The 21,573-nt window shown below is 46.2% G+C and overlaps 1 protein-coding gene across 1 annotated transcript; it reads right to left on the bottom strand.

Annotated features, from left to right (window-relative positions):
• Positions 1-2,497: 2,497 nt before the first annotated feature.
• LOC8053956 (juxtaposed with another zinc finger protein 1) lies at positions 2,498-21,512 on the bottom strand. Its single transcript, XM_029990665.4, has 6 exons — positions 21,278-21,512; positions 20,887-20,959; positions 20,510-20,610; positions 20,115-20,211; positions 9,264-9,392; positions 2,498-8,208 (listed from the first exon to the last, which is right to left on the bottom strand). Exons 1-6 carry the CDS (start codon positions 21,396-21,398, stop codon positions 7,929-7,931), a joined length of 801 nt encoding a protein of 266 aa, XP_029846525.2. The 5' UTR covers positions 21,399-21,512; the 3' UTR covers positions 2,498-7,928.
• Between the last annotated feature and the right edge of the window lie 61 nt (positions 21,513-21,573).

Below are 21,573 nucleotides of genomic sequence, written 5' to 3'. Positions count from 1 at the left end.
TTAGTGTCATTAACGTAGTGTCCCGTCACATTTGCAGTTTCTTTTCATGGTTTGATGTGGCAATCGACTGTGAGGATAAGGTCAATCCCAAGTATCGTTTACCGTATTTACTCGAGCGATAGCCGCACTGTTTATGAAGAAAACCTGCGGGTTCGCTTTTCCGCGGCGCATGCGGCTTGCCAATCACCGCTATCGGCAGCATGATTCCAGCGGTTTACAAGACAGAGATAACGTCTTCGCGTGAAGATACCATCTGTGAAGATTGCAATTGTATGCAAGCTCGTGTTTTCGATCTAGTAGTTATTTGCTACGTTATTTATGCGCAACGTGATGATTGGCTGTATATGTGCTTTGCGGGAAAGTAAATGCAAGGGCTTTGTTCATAAATAGTGCGGCCATTACTCAAGTAAATATGGTATATATTGTTTTGCCGCCAAACCTGAGCGAAGTTAACGATAGACATGCATCGTAAAGTTTTCGTTAAAAAATTAGCAATATTATGACTCCAAACCAATTCATGCTTCTTAAGGTGGCTCACTACCACTGTTTCATTGGTTGTGTGCTATAACAAACACATTTGTATGAGGAAATAGGCGAAAATGACATAAAACACAAACACAGCCGCAAGCTATGCTGAAAACGAAAACAGCCAAATTGAAGCCATCCAATGGCAGCGAGTGTGCCAGCACCCTGTATCCGCCAGTCGGGTAACTACTTAGATGAAAAGTTCTATGGCTCTCAAATTCTCTACCTCACCTTTTCTGCTGGAGTTGCAAATTTGAGAAAAGAAGGCACCAACAAAACGTTTCGTGGTTCCTACCATTTTTTTTTTTTGTCCTTATGGTGCGGAGGCGTGGAGCCTCCACACTGTGTCACAGTTGCCCGGGGCGTCACAAGGCAGCGTAAGCCAACACCAGATTCATTTGGTTAAAAGGGAAGACCCCCAGCAGCCGCCGCAAGCCCGCCCTCTGCATTTTCATTTTTAAAGCGATAGCCTTCTAGGGCCCATTCACACACTTGCAACTGACTATGACCGACTGAGACAAGACCGGTTTTTAAGCCTCTTGCGACGGCTTACAACCGGATGCGCTGCAGAGGTCGTAAGCCGTCACAAGAAGCTTAAAAACTGGTCTTGTCTCTGTCGGTCGTAGTCAAACGCAAGTGTGTGAGCGAGCCCAGGTGACGCTTTGCAAAGATTTCGAGCTCATGGACTGCCGCGATGAAAAAACCCTTCTCTCCCCTCTTGGCATGAGGAGAGGTAAGTGGGTTTTCCCATCGGTCGCACAACGTGAAGAGAGACGAGAGGGAAGCCCCGGCATCCTGCCAGTAATGACGCGATAAAGGGAGAGTCTTTCTGTCGTCTGCTTTAAGCAAACAGTTGTTTCCAAACATTTCTCGCGTTATGCGAAAGCCCACTTTAGCATTATCAGGTTGCTATATGTGTACAGTTGAACGGTTTAAAAACTTCCGCCACGCTTACCGACTTACTTCACGATCACCAGGCACTTGTGGCAGTTGTCAGTGGCATCCACAATGCCAATTACGACGGTTACGAGAATTAACCACATGGCACTTCCATTCCCAGGTACGCGACGGCACCATTCCACCCGCATTGCGCCACCATGCTACAGCTATTGCTTTCATTTTTTCGCGCATTGACGGCGAAAAGTACGACTTTTTTTTCGCAATGGTCAAGGTATTTCATGGATATATCTAGGGTAAATTTGGAAAAGTCAGAGTATTTCAGAGAATCAATTTGGTAGACGCTCTGAATTCAGATGGCGAGTATGAAGTGAGACGACATGGAAGTGAAACTACAGCCGGCCTCAGCCACTCAAGCTCATCGACAGTAAGCTCGTTCCATTTACCTGCACCGGTGGAGAACTTCCACTACAGGCTGCACTTGAAAATTGAATATGACGGTATGCAGAGTTTAGCATGCAGGAGGTCTATGGAAGTTCGAGCCTAGTGAAGCACTAGTGATGCAGCATTTCACATTGTGTTTTGTCTGCTTCCTGCTGCTACTAATATAAGAGGCTGAAGAGATTTGTTGGGGTATTTGCGCAGAGGGGAACCAATCTGTTTTGATAGTGTGTAGTCTTATTTCCAATGCAGGTGTGAAATTCAACCACCACGATATGAATGCTAACCTTGGGTCTTTATATGCGGCACGAAGCAGCAGTTCCAATAATTGAACTGTTTATTATGTCGATTAATGATGTTAGAGCCCTTTTATGACAATTCAAACTTTCTTCATTGGATAAATATGGATACTTAGGAATCTCTTGAGGTTGAGTGGGGAGCTTGGGGTAAGTGGCAGTCACGATCAAGCAGCATTATATTACAATCTTTCATTATTACACCAGCAAACATTGCCCTCTATACAAAAGATCAAGCATTGATCCAACTACAAAAAAAAAAAGAAAAAATCCTGAAAAGCTTAACAAATTAGCAATTTTGAGGAACACCGCCAAAATAAAATACAGTAGCCTTGATATTGTGACCAACATTTTATTGCAATTCACCGAGGCGTCGGGAATGGACACTATTAGCACCTCTGAGGCCTCGCGATTCGAAAGCCTCCCTGGATGCCAAAGGGACACTCCACCTTGAACGGGTGCAAGCTGCCTTCCTTGGGGGACAGGAAAACCCCTTTCCTACCTTTCCCAAGGAAGATTTCTTTACAACGACTGAAATGCACAAACATGCACATTGAAAACAAAAAAAAAAACACTTTGTGGAGACTTTGATGCACCAGCTCTAGATGACTCTTCGTTGCTAACTGTGCTGTGGTGCCAATCTGCTATGGCAGATCCCCCTCACAAACTGGAACTCAGATGTACGGAGCGTCGAACGGCACAAGCACATTCTTGCAAGATGGCAAAGGAAATGCAAATAATACCCTTGACAAGAAGGCCGGTGTCAGAACGAAACAGCTGTTGACATGCTATCTGCCTGTTGCAGCACACAACTGTGTACAGAGCGTAAGAAATTATATCCAAAGGAAAAATACACCACCTCTTCTGCCTTCGGCACTGTCTGCACAAACTATGTGGGTGCAACGCTGGCATAGAAACCTTAGCCGCACTGTCCAAGTAAATTAGCCCGCCAGTTACACTAGAAAGAATCGTGCCACAGGGGAAGTGCACATAATAGTGCACTTCCCAGTGATGAAAAAAAAGTATGCTGAAATGGGAAGTGGTACGTGCCACTAGATATCCGACACCGAGATTCATAGAACCTGCACTCCACTGCAATCACTAACACTCAAATGGTCCGTCAAGTTTCTAGCAACATTTAGAGGATTCCAAAGATCTGCAGGCATCGTCAGCCATCGACTGAGAGCTGACGAGCATCCCAAATTTGCAACCCTTATGACAAATATGGCAATTGAAGGAACATGCAACTGCTGGTGCAATGAATCATTGGCAATACTGTATGTGCAAGAAAATAACTGTGCAAGAGGCATCCAGGTGTAGCAATTAATGCGGTAGTATTGCAGCAACAGCAGCTTCAGCACACTGTATTGCTTCAAGGATAGCGGCACTTGGCTTGGAAGTGCGGGAAACACTCCAGTGGACACGAAGAATGGACGATGCAAAGCAAGTGGGGTTAGATCTTTGTTCATGAGGCTGTTCCCAGAAAGTCTGCAAAAGACTTGTCACGACACCAGTAATTTAGAATGCAAAAATTCGCCGTCCTCTTATGTGAACCAGGAGAAAGAGATAGCCCCTGCTATGAAGCCAAGCACAAATACTAGTATACTGATTGGTAGTGCCTAGCTAGCTGGTCTTCCGTTAGATTTGGCGGCTATATTTCCTGACTCTGCGGAGTGATCCTTAATTCATCCTGCACCAGACAACAACGCACACCGAAGAGCAACAGTTTCAGCACTACAAGGTGCCACAGACGAATATGCAGCAGAAAATTACTATGGGGGCTCCTGCCATGCCGGACATAACACGTGTAAAACGAGCGAGGGTAGGAGGATGGATACAACGATCACTTCATCGGTTCTCTTTGGTAACACAGAAAATGCAGGGAAAAAAACAAGCCCTGCACCAGGTGTCGGCCCACATCGGCCCTCTTATGGCGTTGCTGTATCTACCCAACAAGTGTGGGTGTGCTCGGCACACTGTGCTACATTGTCAGAACAAGCATTAAAACACGACGCCTGACCCATGTTACGGAACAAAGTAAATGAAGGCAAGCGTAGAACATACAAACTCCCCAGACAATGGCATTTTCCAGGAGTGGATGCACAAACATGACCTGGCAACAAAGACATGCACATACGGAAGAAAACAATTGTGCTTGGCGAACACAAAGGAATTCTCATATCAAACCTAAATCAACGAAGCAGTGTGTGGCTACCATATGCACCTATCACTGACGAACGGTGCGAACTGTGTGCAAAAGATAAACATTGTACACCAATTTTTTTGTTTGTTTTTTTGACTAGCACAGGTACACTATGGTGGAGAGTTCTCTTCAGAAGAGGCTCCATCACAATTCTGCGAAAAAAAGAGCAAACATGAAAATATACAGAGAAAAAAATAAAAAACTCGTCACGAGCGATCCTACGCACAGTTGCGACAGCTGAAAACTCTCTTCTGTAGGTGATCGCACATCGCACCTTGTGCTTCGGCGACAGTGCGGTTCAATTGCAGCGAGCAACAGCAAGCAACCGGTACCAGTTAAGTCAGTTCCTCCAAACTGTGAAGAAGGCCGAGCTAAGTTCCCATGACTAGAAAGTTTCCACAAGGTCTGTCGCCAAGACATCAGGTGTGCTGTTGTTCGGGACAACAGTAAGAGCTGGGAGCCATCACCAAAATAGCAGACTCGTCGACAAAATACGAGGCAACACGCAAGCGCCTGCTGCGCCAAGGGAAACCAAGCCAGATAGACAACGCTTTCTGCATCGTCTTAATGCTCACCTTAAGTATGTAGAAAAGCACTTCAGAGTTGCTAGCTTATCTCAACTCAAGTCGTGACTATGAGGTGCAATCAAAAATTTCAAGGACTAGCTTTGTAGCATAAGAATAGAGGGCAGCACAGTGATGTGCGTGCAGCTGTCAAAGGCAGGGACCTTCGTGTGTCATCATGCTAAAGGGCACCATTCTGTGAACATTTGGAGCTGCATTACGAGAGTTTTTGTAACCATGTGCACATTGGCGATTTGGGTATAAGCTTCAAACCAGAGCGATTCTTGAAGCACGAGTGCCACTCGGAACACTTTGCACGATTCACTGCTTTTTCACCACAAGCCTGCCGATTCATTTTAAAGACCTCGGCTCCCGATTTGCCGAGTTGGATACAGAATTAATGCTCACTTTCAGCTCTGGTTTGCAGCCCATGCTGAAGTCGCCAATGTCCTTGTGGCCATAAAAACGCAATTAGCGCAATTCCAAATGCTCACAGAATGATGCCCTTTAGCACAATGACTCATGAAGATTCCTGTTTGACAACTGTGCATGCATCATTCTGCTACTCTTTTGTTTTACAATATAAAACTTGTCCCTGACAACTTGACTGCACCTCGTATTTTAGAAACACGAAAAAAAAAAAATGAAGCTGATTTGAGAAATCGCAAGGATTTAGAAAAGCCTTGGGATCTAATAAGCTTGTCTAGCACAGCTTTTATAGCACCTGCGTGGAAGCTAGGACGGGACTTGTGTACCCAAGATTGCTGGCAAGATTTCCTAGTAGCACTCTAGCTACAGGCTGTTCTAGCCTATATGACTCAGAATTCACCTAGATCTCTGAAGCTTCTCCGCTTATCAGCAGTTTTTGTTTGCCACCATTTTTGCTGGATTGGAAAATTGGTTTTGCAGTCCTGCAAAAATCTAGTTATGCTTTCAAATGGTGAGGCTGAATAAAATAATCTATGAGAGAAAGAATACAGAGCCCAAAAATGAACGTTAATTTGCATGGAATTTCACTTGGTTCCAGGATACCAAGATATCCTCTGGATGACTGGTGTAAGAAGAACTTGAGCAAAATCTAGAAAAAGGCCAGTTGGCATTGATCACCAGACTTTTCATAATCGTTGACATTATAAAAGCCTGGAAAACAGGGCATACTTCATGACAGCAACAAACTATTAAAACACCTATGTGGGCTAGAAATGCTCGAAATCTTAAACAAGTCAACAGAGCCGCAACAGGCTATTTAAGAAAGCTTGCTGAATCGCAACTCTGACTTACCCTACGGACAAACTAGATGACAAGGGAAAAAAACGGGGACATATTAATAGAGCATCCAGATCTTGACGCTTCAGTTGGATAAAGATATTTAACAACGCCCAAATGTAGTTGGATGCTCGCTAAATACACAAGAAACCTCTTCTTTATAATAGAGCATGTGCAACAGCAAAATGAAGTAAAGCAACCTTGGAAACAGAATTATCCTTCAAGTAATACCAGGGTGAAATGTAGCACACCAACATTTGGGAGAAAGGGAGTTCAATCCCAAAGCAATTCAAAACCACCGTGTAAAAGGAAGGTAGAAACACGGGTGAAAAACATTAAGAATTTAGAATGCTTAGCTTAAAGAGGCTGCACCATGAGATGCATCTAGTATATAACAAATACAGGCAAAACCAGACCGTGAGTGCTGCACTGGTATTTATGTCAGTGTAAAAGAAACATAACCCGGATCAAAACATGTCCTAGCGAGTATTGCTCCAACTTTCACAATAAACTATGTAACTTATTTTCTATTGAAATCACACAGTAAGACAAGGTGTTTCTAACCAAACCAACAGGATTGTTTTACACGAAGAAAACAACACATCAACATTGTCAGTTTCACGGGCGAAATACCCAAGACTTCATAAACAGTATACAGCCTAATTGATGCTGCTTGGTCAAACAGAGGCATAAACTAAGTCAGTCTGCACTTACTAATTGAGCAATAGCAGCCAAGACAAGAGGCAAAAAAAAGCAGATTGACAAGCTGTAGACACCTCTTTTATGGGAAACTTTTATAGATGTGTGAGAGGACATCTGAAAGATTCTGTGCCACGTAGTCCACCACAGTTCAGTCTTGAACCATGCTCGGCATCCTTATATACTCCTTGTCTGCTCAACACACAAACAAAAATAAGAACAACAACTCCTAGAGAAAATTACGAGACAACTGGACGACACAACAAAGTTCAGGGGAGCTCCACTCATTTGACCGGTAAAGTAATGACTGCCAAGCCTAGTGCAACAAGGAAACAACAGACTGGGGACAACGACTTTGGCATTGCTTCATCCGAATGATAAGGGACAGGGTTTGGGTTCAACATTCCATCGTTTCCCAGTCAAACAAAGAAATACGGTTTAGTCAGGTAGCCTCTTGCTTATGTACGGATACTGGCAAGTTTAAGCGGAATTGTTGCCGGGTGACAAAGCAATCTCCCCGCAAGTTCCCGCCCGCAAGACACAACTAGCTAATGCCGACGTCGAGCCGCCACATCGTAAACCGACCAGTCTCGTCCGAGAAGCAATATTGTTCACCATCAGTACCTTGAGCGAAACTGCTTGAAAGCCACAGTAGGGTTCCTGAGCCATGTGCCGATTTTGACTTGGCACACACAACATAGGAGGCAATCCCCAATCTTACTTAATGAGCCCCCACCCCGCAACAAAATGCATGCTCTAGACAGATGTACATGTACCGCACTCCGCCTCACAGTCCAACAATCACTCTGGGTGCAGAGCCAATAACAATGCCCGCCACGCCATGCCGCATGCATCGGTCCACATTCACTTCAAGGTGCAACGCTTGACACTGGTTAGGCAATGTTCGAAGCCGCAGACGTCGAGCCCACGCTGAAACAATTGGAGAGTGTCCGTAGGCTATGGGATATGACATCTTTGATCGAGAGCAAATCACGACGGCCGCCGGGGCGCCGCGGGGCGGCACGGCCACACGGGAACTCAGCCTTCGGCACTGACCGAAGAGAAGGAAGACGCCACGCTGGGGCGTATCACCAAGGGACTGAGCAGGTGCTGCTGCAGCGTGGGCGAGACAACCGGCAGGGGTGCAGGGTGTAGCCGAGGCACCCCCTGGTGGTGGCCCTGGCCGGAGCCGAGGCCAGACACAAGGTCCGAACACTTGACCAGGGCCTCTGCGCCGTGCTGCGTCAGGGTGTGCGTCCTCAGACCCTGAGGAGTCTTGTAGCTCTTGCCACAGTGGCAGCGGTGGGCCTTCTTCACTCTGGGGGCGAAGCGATTAAAGGGCACGTTTGCAAATGCGAGCGACCCAAGAGTGAGCACAGGTGTGAGCAGCGGCTGAGGGCTTCAAATCGAACGCTAGAAGAATCCCTCTGCACCATGTATGTGCTGGGCCTAGTGTTCTCCCGAACGATTCGTCGGTGCCATTGTGATTTTAAGACCTTTGGAATTGTTCTAGAACCTTGCCAGTGCTTTGTCGTGGCTGGTTTGTATGGAATCCAGAATTAGAATATAAAGTCAGGGGATCAAGCGTATGGTATGCAAGTTGTTTGCTTTACACCATGAATACTGCACACAAGCTGAGCCACAACAGACAAAAGGCATGACACTACCCTTAAAGGGACACTGACATTTAGACTCGCCAAGGTTTTTATTTGTATGATGTAAGAGCCCAACTACCCAGAAAAAAATTTGCGGCTCAGAAATTGTTTTTTTTCCTCCCCAAAACCACCAATCAAAAACTGGCCAGATTGAGTCTCACTACCTCTCTTCTCCGTGGTTACACGCCGTCTTCTATGGTTTAAACACAGCCACCAAAGATAATAAGGGTTATGGGTCATTGAAGGCACACACTCAATATTAAAAATAGGAAACAAATATGATACCCATTTTTTGAGGCTTCTAAACACTGCAAATACATAGATTGTAAAGAAAAAAAAAAATTGCACAACCACGTGAATTTTGGGCAACGCTCTCCATCTCTGTATTTCTTCTTACTCCCCAGACCTGTTTTGGTTTCGAGCAGTTGCGTTTTTTTACTTTATTAAAATATATGTGATGCTGTAGCGAAATATTTAATGGGTAGTCTCCTGACACCATAATAAATCTCCTAACCAAAAATTAAAAAAAAAATTTTGGGGGGTGTTGGTGTTTTTTTTTAAGGATAGTCTAATGATCTGAATGTTTACTAACAGCAGTGTTTAAAAAATACAGAAGGTTCATTAGCACAAGAACTGTTTCTAAAAGAATGCATTAGGTAAATGGTCAAAGGAGCAATCATATATTGTCTATCTTGTGCCCAGAAAAATGTGCACTCACTTGGCTTCTTTCTTGTGCCCGTTTTTGGCATGGTACTTAATGCCGTTAACGTTTTTGTAACGCTTCTTGCAGCCTGGCACTGGACATGCGAAGGGCTTGTCATCTGTTGAGCCAGCACTGCTCATCATCCTGGAGAAAGTGCAGAGCAGAAAGGCCTCAGTATCTTAATTGTCCTCGTCAGTCACACTAAGGTCCTACAGCAGCTGAAGATATTTCAAAAGGGATTTTGATCCAAACTACATCAACAGCCATTCTTTGTGTTCTTGAGAACAGCCCCCATTTAAAAAAAGCCACCTCCTTCGGGTAAGTTTTAGCACATTTGAAATATTTATTTATTTAAACAACTTGAACACAGTGATGTACCAGGTGTTATATAGCGAGACTCAGGTTAAGAATTAAAAGAACTATGACATGACGGCAAAATCAGCACAGAAGACAAGCTGTTTGTTTGACATATAGGCTTTCAACTGCGATTCCTCATGACGAATTGTTACCCTGTGTCGATGACACCACTGACAAGCATGGCATTGCTGCGTTCCAAAATAAGGCAGGACTTAGTGCAAATGGCTTTCTGGAAGTTCTTTCCTTTTATTTAAAATCAACATTTGCTACTTGGGAGGAAGGCACTTTATTTCAAAAGATGGGGGTTTGTATAGGGTCCTGTATAGCACTCGTACTGAGAGACAGTTTTCTAGCGGTGTAGAATAGAGCTCTATATAGCAGACCTGAGAGTTCGAAAGTTGACAAGATTTTCAGGCTCGTACATAGTTTACTCCTTTCGGACTGCAGATCAGACAATCTTGAAGGCGATGTGTCCGAGATCCTCTCTATGTTTAGTGAGTGCCCAAAAACCCCTCGTTTTAACAAACAAAGTACCAATTCAAGACAAGGTACCAGCAGGCTTTTAGATCTTAAGACTCAGTTTTCAACACGAGCATGTTTGTTGGGTTTAAGAACCTAGAAGTAACAAACTACTACATACTGCAGTTTTCCTCTGCTCATTTTAAGCCTGTGAAGAGGGGTATCATTAACCTTTGCTTCAAAAGCGCACTGGAAAATTCGTACGTCAATGGGATTAAGGCAAGATTTAGCAATCGGGCCTCAAGGCTCGGGACAGCAGGTTATCCGGTCAGCGTTCTATCAGCGCTGGTTCAAACCTTACTTAAGAAAAAGAAAAGTTGTGAGGGAAAAGTAGTGAGGGGCAGTGGAAGGTAACGAAAAGTCGTTGTAATACCCTACCCTCACGAGATTTCCCGTAATCTGAAGAGAGTGGGCCATGGTGTTGATGCGGTGTTTTTAGCCCCAGAGAGGTTGGCTGGCATGCGTAAAAGGGCAAATTAAGATTCTAGAGGGAAACAAAAATGTATCAAAAAGCGTCAAAACCACTTTGTCGAATGCGTAGAAAGGGATGTGTATTCTATTCCTTTATCATGTGGACAACAATATGCAGGGAAGACAGGATGTTGTCAAAATGATCGATTATGGGAGCAATGGTACAATGTAGATACAGTGGTGATGGGGCATCTTGGCATACACTGTCGTGACTATATGGATGCAAACCTACTATTGAGTGTTGTGCAGTGCTTAGCAATAATAAAGGCAGAATCACTTCAAGGATCTTGGCTCGTGAACTTGGAAGATTAGAGCCACAGTGTGTCAGCGCACCCTCATTGTTGTATAAGGAACTGCATTTTCTTGAACAAATGGGAGGAGCGAGTGACAGAGCTGTAGGTGACATGTAAGCCGTACACGGATTTTAGCCTTTTAGTTTTTGCGTTTTCTTCTCTGGCTTGTTTTGTTGGCATCAGTAGTATTCGTACTGAATGCCAACACTAAAAAAGCTCGAGGTACACCTAAGCACTTGTGAGTTGTGAATGCGAAAGCATGCAAGTCGCTCGTCCCCTCCCTTTTTCATCTGCTGCATACTTTTAGTGCTCGGTCAGCACGCGTGCTCCCCTGGGGACCGTTTTTATGGCTCCTGATGTGCTAAACTTTGGGCAAAGGTAGGCAAATGTAGAACGATGGATTGTGCTGTGTATTTGTCCACCCTAACTAGATGGCGCCACCAAACCGCCCTGTAACGACTGCGCCGAGGAAGGCTAAGAAACTCTCATCATAGGGCCGACTCTGGAACCGCGAGGATGAAAGGTTGCTGCCATTCCAGCCACTTGTTATTAGTTCATAAAGTATTATGTGAAAACCCAAACACAAAGTCTATAACAACTGGCGACGAGAAACTGATCGACAACAAGCCGCAGAAGCCGCCAAGCAACAGCACCACGGGATGGCCCGCTAGGAATTCTACGGATCTACGCTGCGTGCAAACTTCCCGCCTGTGAATTTCGAAACTATAAATACGACAACAAGAAGCCCTGGTTATCCTACCCGAAAAGGGTTGTTGCGACGAGAAGAAAATGATCTTCCTATCAACCATGGAGACCAGCACTTACGCAACACTCCAGTCTGCTAGCACCTGCAAAGCCAAAAGAGAAGTACAAGAAGCCCCCCCTCATGGCTACCTTGAACAGTCACTTGAGCACTCAACACACAAGTATAGCTCGAGAACGAGCCTTGCTATGTTCGTTGCCAAACTTCGGCAGATGGCAGAACACTGCAACTTCGGAGCCGCTCTCAACCGCATGCTGAGGGACCGTCTTGTCTTGCATGCAGCGGGACAAGATTGTGCAGCAAAGACTGTTTGTGGAGAAAAACCTAACCCTAGAAAAGGCTGTCGAAATCTCGAGGTTGGCGGAACGCAATGCGACCGAAATGCAAAGGGGCCATGTGGAGCACCCACTTTGGGAAACCAAAAAGGTACCACCAATCATCTTAAGTTCCACAGGAAGAAAAATAGTCAACAGGGACTTAAAGGCCAAAGATTGAAGGATCCAAAGGCCACAGCTAAAAGGAAGCCAGGACCACAAGACAAAGCAAGTGCCTGCATTCATTGTGGTTCCTGGGATCACAAGCCCCTGGACTGCCCGCACATGAACACAAAGTGCTACAAGCGCGAAAAAGTTGGGTACCTGGCAAGTTGCGGTTTGCCAAAGACTGATAAGCCAAAGAAGCAGTCCACAAAACAAGTGAACGCACTGGAACCAGTTGGTGGACCGTCCGAGTGCTACTTGCATGCATTGCAAGCAAAGTCAACTTTAAAACCGATCACGGTAACATTCATGGTCAATAGACTCCCACTTGAGATAAGGCTAGATTCAGGATCCCCTGTCTCGCTGATCTCTGAGGATACATACCTGAGCCATCAGAGAACTCTGCCTAAACCAGCTGAAACAGAAATCAAGCTCAAATGCATCCGTGGAACCATTTGTGTGCAAGGAACTTTGACAGTGGACGCAAGTCTTGGTGAGACCAAAAGCCAGTCACTTTTGGTTGTTGCTTGCAAGAGCCCTAACCTTTGTGGCAGGGACTGGATATCAGCATTTGACCTGCTTCCACAGCAAGTAAACTCCACTCAACTGGGAGAAACTGCAACCGAACGAAGGGTACTGGAAATACTCCAGGAAGTTGAAGAGGTCTTCAAACCAGATTGCGGTGCATTCAAAAGACCACTGGTGCATGTGGATATTCGAACCGACGCCCAACCACTGTACCACAGTACCATATGCACTAAGAGACAAAGTAGAACTAGAACTCCAACAAGTTGAAGAAGGCATCATCACAGCCATAGACCATCCTAACTGGGCATCCCCCATCGTAACAGTGCTGAAAGCCGATGGCAAGAGTGTCAGGATTTGCGGAGACTACAAGTTAGGCGTGAATCCTGCAGTGATGACAACCCAGTACCCACTGCCCAAAGTGGAAGACATCTTTTCTTCTCTGCAAGTAGGAGTCAAGTTTCCCAAACTAGACTTCCGTGAAGCATATAACCAAATACTCGTTGGTAAAGGAATTAGCAAGCTCCTGGTCATCAACACACACCTAGGACTCTTTGCTTACAACCATTTAGCATTCGACATGTCCTCGGCTTTGGCATTGTTGCAAAGAAAACTAAAAGAGACCGTGCATAGAATCCAAGGAACATCTGTCTACCTGGATGATGTTCTGGTGACTTGAAAGACCGACACAGAACATCTAGAGAACCTGAGGAAAGTTCTCCAAAAAGTCAAAGACTCTGGACTGAAACTCCAGCGAGAGAAATGTGAGTTCTTTAAAGAATCACTCTGCTACCTGGGCCATGAGATCAACGCAGAAGGACTGAAGCCTTCAAAGAAAATGCAGAAGTCATAAATGAAGCACCTGAACCCAGGGATGTCAGTGAACTGAGATCCTTTATTGGGCTTCTTTCATACTACGGCAAGTTCTTTCCGAATCTGTCCACAGTGCTTGCACCCTTGTATATCCTGCTGCACAAGAACACCCGCTGGCAATGGACAGACAATGAACGGAAAGCCTTCGTCGAAAGCAAGAATGCCATCATGGAGGTAAGGGTCCTGACCCACTACGACCCATCAAAGGGGCTTGTTCTGGCATGTGATGCGTCACTGTATGGTGTGGGTGCTGTGCTCCTGCATCGAGAGGATGGCGTGGAGTCGCCACTCGCATTCTCATCCCGAACTCTGACAGTTGTAAAAGGAAGCATTAGCCATAATTTTTGGTGTCACACGGTTCAGAGACTGTCTGCTGTGTCAAAGTTTTGTGCTCATCACTGACCACAAGCCACTTGGGGAGATTTTTCGGTAAGACAAGGCAATTCCAGCCTTGACAGCTTCACCATCCAACACTGAGCTCTTAGTCTTGGAGCTTAGAGGCGCAGCATCGAGCACCGACCAGGACGTCTCCAACGGAAACGCTAATGCCATGAGCAGGCTGCCCTTGCACATACAGATCCTCCGGAACCTCTGGAACTGGTCAACTCAATCTCGAGCTTGGAAAAGCTGGCGGCTTCAGTCAAGCAACTACAACTCAAAAGCAGCGAAAAGGACTTAAGCCAAGTGCTACAGTGGGTGGAGGAAGGATGGCCACAAAAGCCTTTGGGCAAGTCACTACAACCATTTCGGAACAGATGTGATGAGCTAAGCGTGCATCAGAATCTCCTGTACTGAGGAAACTGAGTGGTTGTGCCAACCCCTGCTCGCCAACACATCTCAGATCTGCAGCATGAAACTCACCAGGGAATGGTGGTTGTGAGAGGTATGGCGAGATCTTGTGTGGTGGCCAAATATGGAAGCAAAAGTAGAGAACTGTTCACGACAATGTTCACAGTTTCTCCAGAACTCCCCAATGCCACCAAAAGCAGAACCGATACTTTAGCCAAAGTCAAAGGAATGCTGGGATCGCTTGAATCTCGACTACACAGAACCTTTCAAGGGAAAGATGCTACTGGAGTTGGTAGATGAGAAGTCAAAATGGCTTGAAGTCGTCATTGTGGCAAGTGCCACATCTGGGCAAACCGTAGAACACCTACGCAACATTTTTGCAAGGTTCGGACTACTGAAGTGCGTTGTAACAGACAATGAAACTCCATTCTCTGATCAGCCCTTCCAAGACTTCATTCAAGGAAAAGGGATCAAGCATCTCCGAACTGCCGTTTTTCATCCAGCACCTAATGGCTTGGCAGAACAAGCTGTTTGCACGGTTAAGGATGGCCTCAAGAGAACAAAGGGAAGAGACCTCAAGCTCCGACTTGCTCAGTGGTTGCTCATGCATTGCCGAGCACCCCGTCCGAGCGGAAATGTCTCCACCAAAACAGGTGCTGGCTTATCCAATGAAAGCAAGACTGGACCTCTGTATTCTAGAGGAGGGGTGAAGAGAATTCCGGAGCAGTTGCCGACAGAATCTAGGCAACGGGCTGGGCAAGAAGAGAAGGAAAAGGGACTACACCACAAGAAAAGGGACAAGGTTGCAGCCAGCAATTTCGGCAAGGGACCTTGATGGTGGTTGTGTAAGGGTGACAACACCAGCGGAACATCCATTGTGACTGTATCAACTCCGCAAGGGCAAGGTGCGCCGCCACAACGACCAAGTCAAGCCACACTTGACTACTTTGGCATCAAGTCTTGGGGAATAACTTTCACCTGACAAGGAACAAGACTACGCAACAAGCAGACCAAGGATGGTGGACACTGCAAGGGCGCCCTGTATGAGATGACCCACGCAAACTGTCCGCAAGCCCCAAAGATTCACATAGCCTTCAATAGGAAGGGAGGGGTGCTGTGTATTTGTATGCCCTCACTAGATGGCACCACCGACCCGCTCTGTAACGACTGTGCCGAGGAAAGCTAAGAAACTCTCATCAGAGGGGCTGACTCTGGAACTACGAGGATAAAAGGCTACTCTCATCCCGGCCGCTTGTTATTAGTTAATAAAGTTAGGGCAAAACCCAACCCCGAAGTTCATAACACACTGCAACGTCCCTGCTAGTGTCCCTGTCGTGCAAGCACGTTCGCATGTGCGTGAAGAAAAGTTATGCAGGCTTGGAAGTCAATGCTGGGAAGTACTTTAAGTACATTGTACTTAAAGTACTACTTCAAGTAGAATCAGGAAACTTGTACTTTACTTGAACTACATTCTCTGAGTAAGTACTTGTACTTTACTTAAAGCATTTTTTTGCGGTACTTTCCAAAGAAAGTACAATTCCCGACTTCAAAGTACATTCCCCAAATTTGATTTCGTTAAATTTTTATCACAATATGAATCTTTTGTCAACTCCAAAGAAATACTGGGAGGGATATTCTACTTAAACTTGAAGAAAACGAGAAGGGAACAGACGACACATTGCTCTGTCTGTTCTGGGAGCAACTCTCTCATACCTTTTTGAACTCTCACTGCTTCTCGGTCGGTCAGCGCAAGTGAGGAAGTTAAAATATTAGGACAGCATAATTAATCATAATGTAGCACCCGCGACTGCGGTGCAGAAAAATTCTTTCAAGTAGAAGAAACAAACAGAGGAGAACGTCGCAATGTCTTGAGGCATTATCTTTTGTCGTTTCCTTTGACTTGAGAGTTCCTTAATTTTTTCGCACCCCAATCTCAGGTGTCACATTATGACTAATTATCACCAGCTTGCTTGCACACTCAATGTTTTTTTCATTAAGGAGAGGACACTCCTCTATGAGAGGATTGCTTGAGGAAGCTACGAGGATGATGTCATGCTCTCTTTTAGTACATTGAATCCCCTTGGGTTCAATAATCCACTGCAAGCAGCGCCAAATTCAGAAAAGGGACTTCTGAATTCGGCTTCATCCCTGAAATTAACAACTCTGTGGTTACTTGACTTTATCAAATGTTCACCACTGTTTTTGAAAATAGGTCATGCACCCCTGATTACCCCTGGGCAATGCATACCAGTTAAAAAATCACTGTATAGGGGAATGAAAGGGCATCATGAATGATTGTGTTAAAATACTTGTACATCGGGGAAAAATGAAATGCGAACAGAGGAGCGCGTGGTTCGTGGTATAGGCTGCGCCGCCTGGAAGTGAGCCTAGGGGCGAGGGTGCGTGGCCTACTTCGATGTGTTCACGCCCCTCGATTGGCGCTCCCCCAGCTTCGGCAGTGCGCCTCTCAGTGCGCTGAAAGCTGTCACCGCTATCTTTGCCTGCTTGGAGAGTGCGGCGAGCTTCTTTGCACCGCACGCGCTGAGCCAGCAAAGATAGCGGTGATAGCTTTCAGCGCACTAAGAGGCGCACTGCTGAAGCTTGGGGAGCGCAGAGGGAGGGGCGTGAACACGTTGGAGTAGGCCACGCACCCTCGCCCCTAGGCTCACTTCCAGGCGGCGCAGCCTGTACCGCGAGCCACGCGCTTCTCTGTTCGCATTTCATTTTTCCCCGATAGTACTTTACTTTGAAAGTACATTGTGTATATAGAACTTTACTTCAAGTACATTACACCCAGTGTACTTACTACTTTACCTGAAGCATATCACGTCTCGTTTACTTTGTACTTTACTTCAAGTACCTTTTAGATGTACTTTACCCAACACTTTTGGAAGTTACCCAACACTTTTGGAAGTTCACGAGCTTGGTTGCAGGTGTACAGACAGCAGCTGTCCGATCGAGACCGAAACAATGCCACTCCGCTGCATGGGAAACTGGTTCCCAGAGTGCAATGAGCGGTGTTGCATGGAGGGATTTTTGAACATGGCCTATTATCAACCCTAGTCGAATGACAACCTACAGTGGATCAGCCAGGCGAGGTTAATTATGGTACCCTATGGTTCAAAACATTTTAAAATGTGTGTTCACTACTCTCAATTAGTATTCGCACTCTTACATCTTTTTTTTTTGCTCGGTCATTTATTTTTGTGTGTTTTTCTCCTATGTTCCACAAACATACATGCTACTTGCAATGTCTCTTTGGGTATTGCATGGATAGATTCAGAAGTGCTATGTTCCATGGCAAGAAACCTCTTCCATATTACTGAAGGACCCCCGACAAGGCAATTATGCATGCCTGCTTTTTTTTTTTTTTTTACAGAAATTCAACTTACAACTGTAGAGGAAATATTTTCCTCTCAAAATTGAGTTGTTTCTTTTCTGCACTAAGACTGACCATTCAGAACCGACTGCTCAAGGTAGCCCCTCCACTCTTTTCTTCAGTCATGCACAATGATGACATAGAACTCGGAATATTTGAGAAGTAATTTGCCACCTAAAACAAATCTTTGTGCAAAAAAAAAAAAAAAAGATGAAATATTGTTTTTACAATTGCCACAAAGCCAAACATGTGCTTACTTTAAGAAAGCAATGCACGACACTGTTGGCACAAACGCGACTCCAGCAATTTTTTATATTTTACTTCAAAAGAGCACCAGCAGGCACTATGCTTTACCACTCGGGTTAGTGCCCCAAATTAACATTTTTCATTCTAAGACAAAGACGAAAAAAAGAAGGAAAAAAAAGTGATCACTTGCTTGCGCCACCAGTGTCATGCCATGTACACATCTAACTTTGGTGTCCACTGCAACTGTGTCATTGCCACAACAGGGCACTTCCCATGTGGGTGGCATGCCTCACTCCCCATGGTTGGCAGAAGCGATTATGTGACCATGGCAACAACCAATAGCGTTCTCATTGGAAATCAGAATACGAGTTTCAGTTCATAAGTGACTGCACCGAGATTTACCAATCCACAAATCTGTTCTACTTATGGTATTGCCATGTGACCAGCACTGTTGCATTTTTTGGGGTAGGACGTTATGCTGAGGCATTGGAATAGTGCTATAGACCTTTCCAAAAAGAGCGCTCTGGCCGCCGCCATTTTGCGAATCGAGCGACCCCTATCAGCCAGAAATGTCTGGCATCCGCCTGAGCTGTGGAAACCCGGTCAGCGTGACTCCCCACCTGCATTGTGTATTCGGAGTTCGCCGGCTTTTCTTTTAAGTTTTTACTTTATTTGCCTGTTTAGGATACTTACCCTTTGTGTGTTATCTTCCACTGTGAGAACCAGGGAATAGTCCAGGGCTCGTAGCCTACTCGGCCTTCGCAGGAAACGAACGAAGAGAGCGAACGTCAAGCTGCCCGCGACGCAGGCAGTTCAACGTTCTTGGAGGATTATTTATGTTGAGATAATCCCCAAAAAGCCTTCCCGGCTATGTTCCGGGTCTTCGCGAAAAATAGCTGATAGGGTCGGGTCCGGGCTGTGGCGACGGAATAGACACGTTCGTTCATTTGCTTTGAAGATGTGCGAAGAAGCAGCTCTCTTCTAGATGTTCCCCAAGACACACCGGATTCCGTCCGATTGTCGTGAAGCGACTATCGGAGATCGTCGGCACTGTATATTGGACATGCTGTGTTATTCGAGACCTTTCTCAAGTCCTGTTCGGATAACGCGGCACCGTGGGGTACGTACAATATATCTATATGTTGTTCAATTGATGATACTCGTTGAATTTCATGTTCTGGGCAGGGAATATCCATGCAGTTTGGATATCCTGTGTGGTCAAATATTTTTGGCGGCTAAGACCTTTGTAAACTGACACAGCTGAGTGTATGGTGCCGTAAAAAAATCAACATAAAATTAAACAAATTTTCCAGTTGCATTTGTTCTGTCGCGCACGGATTCACTAAAGCAGCTTTCATTTCTTCATTTTTGTTCCCAAAAAATAGTAAAATGCTTTCTTAAAAACCCTGAGAAATTCTATTTGCCATAGAACACGAACCAAAAAATAGAACGCGGCAATTTAGCCTCCACCAGCGCCCGGAAGTGCGCCTACGCAGTCTGCCACAGCCCCCTGACTAGAAAACCCACAGCTCAGCGCAGTCGGGCAACACTGACGTACCCTCTCAAAACCAGGGACGCCCACTGTAAATCGCTTCGTTCGAGACTGCCGCTGGAAAGGTCTATAAGTGGAAAATATTTCGTGGAGGGCTCGGTAGAGCCACGCCTTGGACAGCTTCCGTTTCCCAAAATGTTAGGAACCCACACACGAAAGAGCTCGTGGTGGCAAGTTCTACCGGTCACCATGTGCAGCGGCGTCGGAACAGGGAAGCCACCCCTAAACATTTAAAAATTTGAAGTAAACAGAATGAGAAAGAGGAAGGAAAATCTTGCCTGTTCTCCCCCCCACCCCCCACCACCGTTGCACCCCCTATCCCAAATAGTTCCGAGGCCTCCGACAACATGGCTACCTAAACTGTCATTGCCTGCAGACATCATGCATGTGCCAGCTGGTGGTTTATCATTGATCTCAAAGATGACATGACTAAGAATGGTTCTTGATAATCTTTCCGGTGGCTTTTTTGCCGAAGTTCTGCTCACACTGTTCTCATGAAACTTTGTATGACCTACAGTTGTCTGCAGAAGGTATTCTATTGACACCAAACTAGATATGTGCACCTTGACGGCAAGACTCCTCAATCATTTCTCCCAAACAAGCCAGACGTTCCAACAAACCTCATGATGAACTCGGAGATAAGTTCGTTCTGCGTCGTCCACGAATCATTGCTGTCATCGGATTCGCTGGTCATTTCTTCTTCGTCCATCTCGCTCCCTGCAAAAGAGGGGGGTCCGTCACGTCCCCTGCCCCACAAACTTCCTGGAGCACTACACACCGGTGCTCAGACGCTCAGTGTCTGCTGTAGGAGGCTGTAGTAAACCCCCCCCCCCCCCCCCCCCCCCCTTCCCAAACACAGCAGACAGCCCGACCTCACGGAAAATATGGCAGACGTGACGGCAGCATATATGTGGTGAGTTCATGCTCAAACGCTAGCTTATGAAGGCTTACGTATAACCTGGATTAAAAGTTGCAAGGCCCGCCCGTGGAGAAAGGCACTTCAGAGGAGCTCTACCTGTTGGCGTGTTGCTGCATATCGACGACGCTGGCGAGAGCGTCCGTTGTCTCTTGCGTATGGCTCCGAGAGGCTCAATCCGGGACGCTTCTGTGAAAACCCTGGGTCCAAACAAGCGCCACATTAGGGCCCACTAACAGCGGCCATCGTATCACGAGCGAGACGGGACCGCACGACATTCGTTTGCTTACGTGCGACAAGCTGTAAAACGTTGCCCACGCCCGTTTTAAAGGGACTGCACGAACAGCATTTACGAGGAGCACCGCTACAGCACCGGTTGTGCATGCACCTGCAGCTCCAAATCCCCGGGCACCATGCACGTGTGCGTGGAAGAAAGCGCCCACGCACTCCGGCTAGGAAAGCGAGTGCCAACCTACCTAAGTATGCAACTGACCGGAAGGCACGAAGGCGGTTGAAGTTCTTGCTTTTCTAGCTGCCTAGGGTCGCTATCTGCAAAGAGGAAACCGCACATGAGACCACCGGAGAAGTCGTGCAGACGGCACCACTGCGGCGAGCGCGCCCGGTAGCGCCGTTTCGACAACCTCCACGTCCGACGGTTTCTAAGCGGGATTTATAGGAATTTGGCCAATTATGCGAGGCCAACGTGGCGGTCCAGAGCCACTTTCGAGGGCGCAAGCGTGTGCTGGCAGGGTCAAGCCCCGTACGCTCCGCATCTGCGCGCATCTCGGATGTGCATTTCCGAGGCGTGGATGGGAGGGCCCCCTCCCTAGACGCACTCGCGGCAGCGGTTTCCGGGCTCAACAGTACCTATGTGCGTGTCTTCGATGTGTAATATGAGTTCTCGCAGAGTGGGGAATGTTAGGCCACAACCGTTGAATTTACAGTTGTTGATCAAGAAGACCGCCATCACACATGCAGCGAAGTGCATTGCATTTTATGAGAACGAGATGCGAGACCGGCGGCGAGGCCGCAGACGATGTACGGTGCATCAGAATCCACGCCCACTATTGGCTCATATTTTTAATTGTACGCGTGACGTCATAAAACCCGACTCAAACGAGTGGAAGAGTTTCAATTAATTTTATTTTTATAATCAATAAAAT

Source organism: Ixodes scapularis, unplaced genomic scaffold (assembly GCF_016920785.2).
Source record: "Ixodes scapularis isolate PalLabHiFi unplaced genomic scaffold, ASM1692078v2 PGA_scaffold0__279_contigs__length_252992795, whole genome shotgun sequence".
In the NCBI taxonomy this organism is placed as follows: Eukaryota; Metazoa; Arthropoda; class Arachnida; order Ixodida; family Ixodidae; genus Ixodes; species Ixodes scapularis.
The sequence above is the reverse complement of the archived record's forward strand: the minus strand, read 5'-3'. Positions and strand labels throughout refer to the sequence as shown.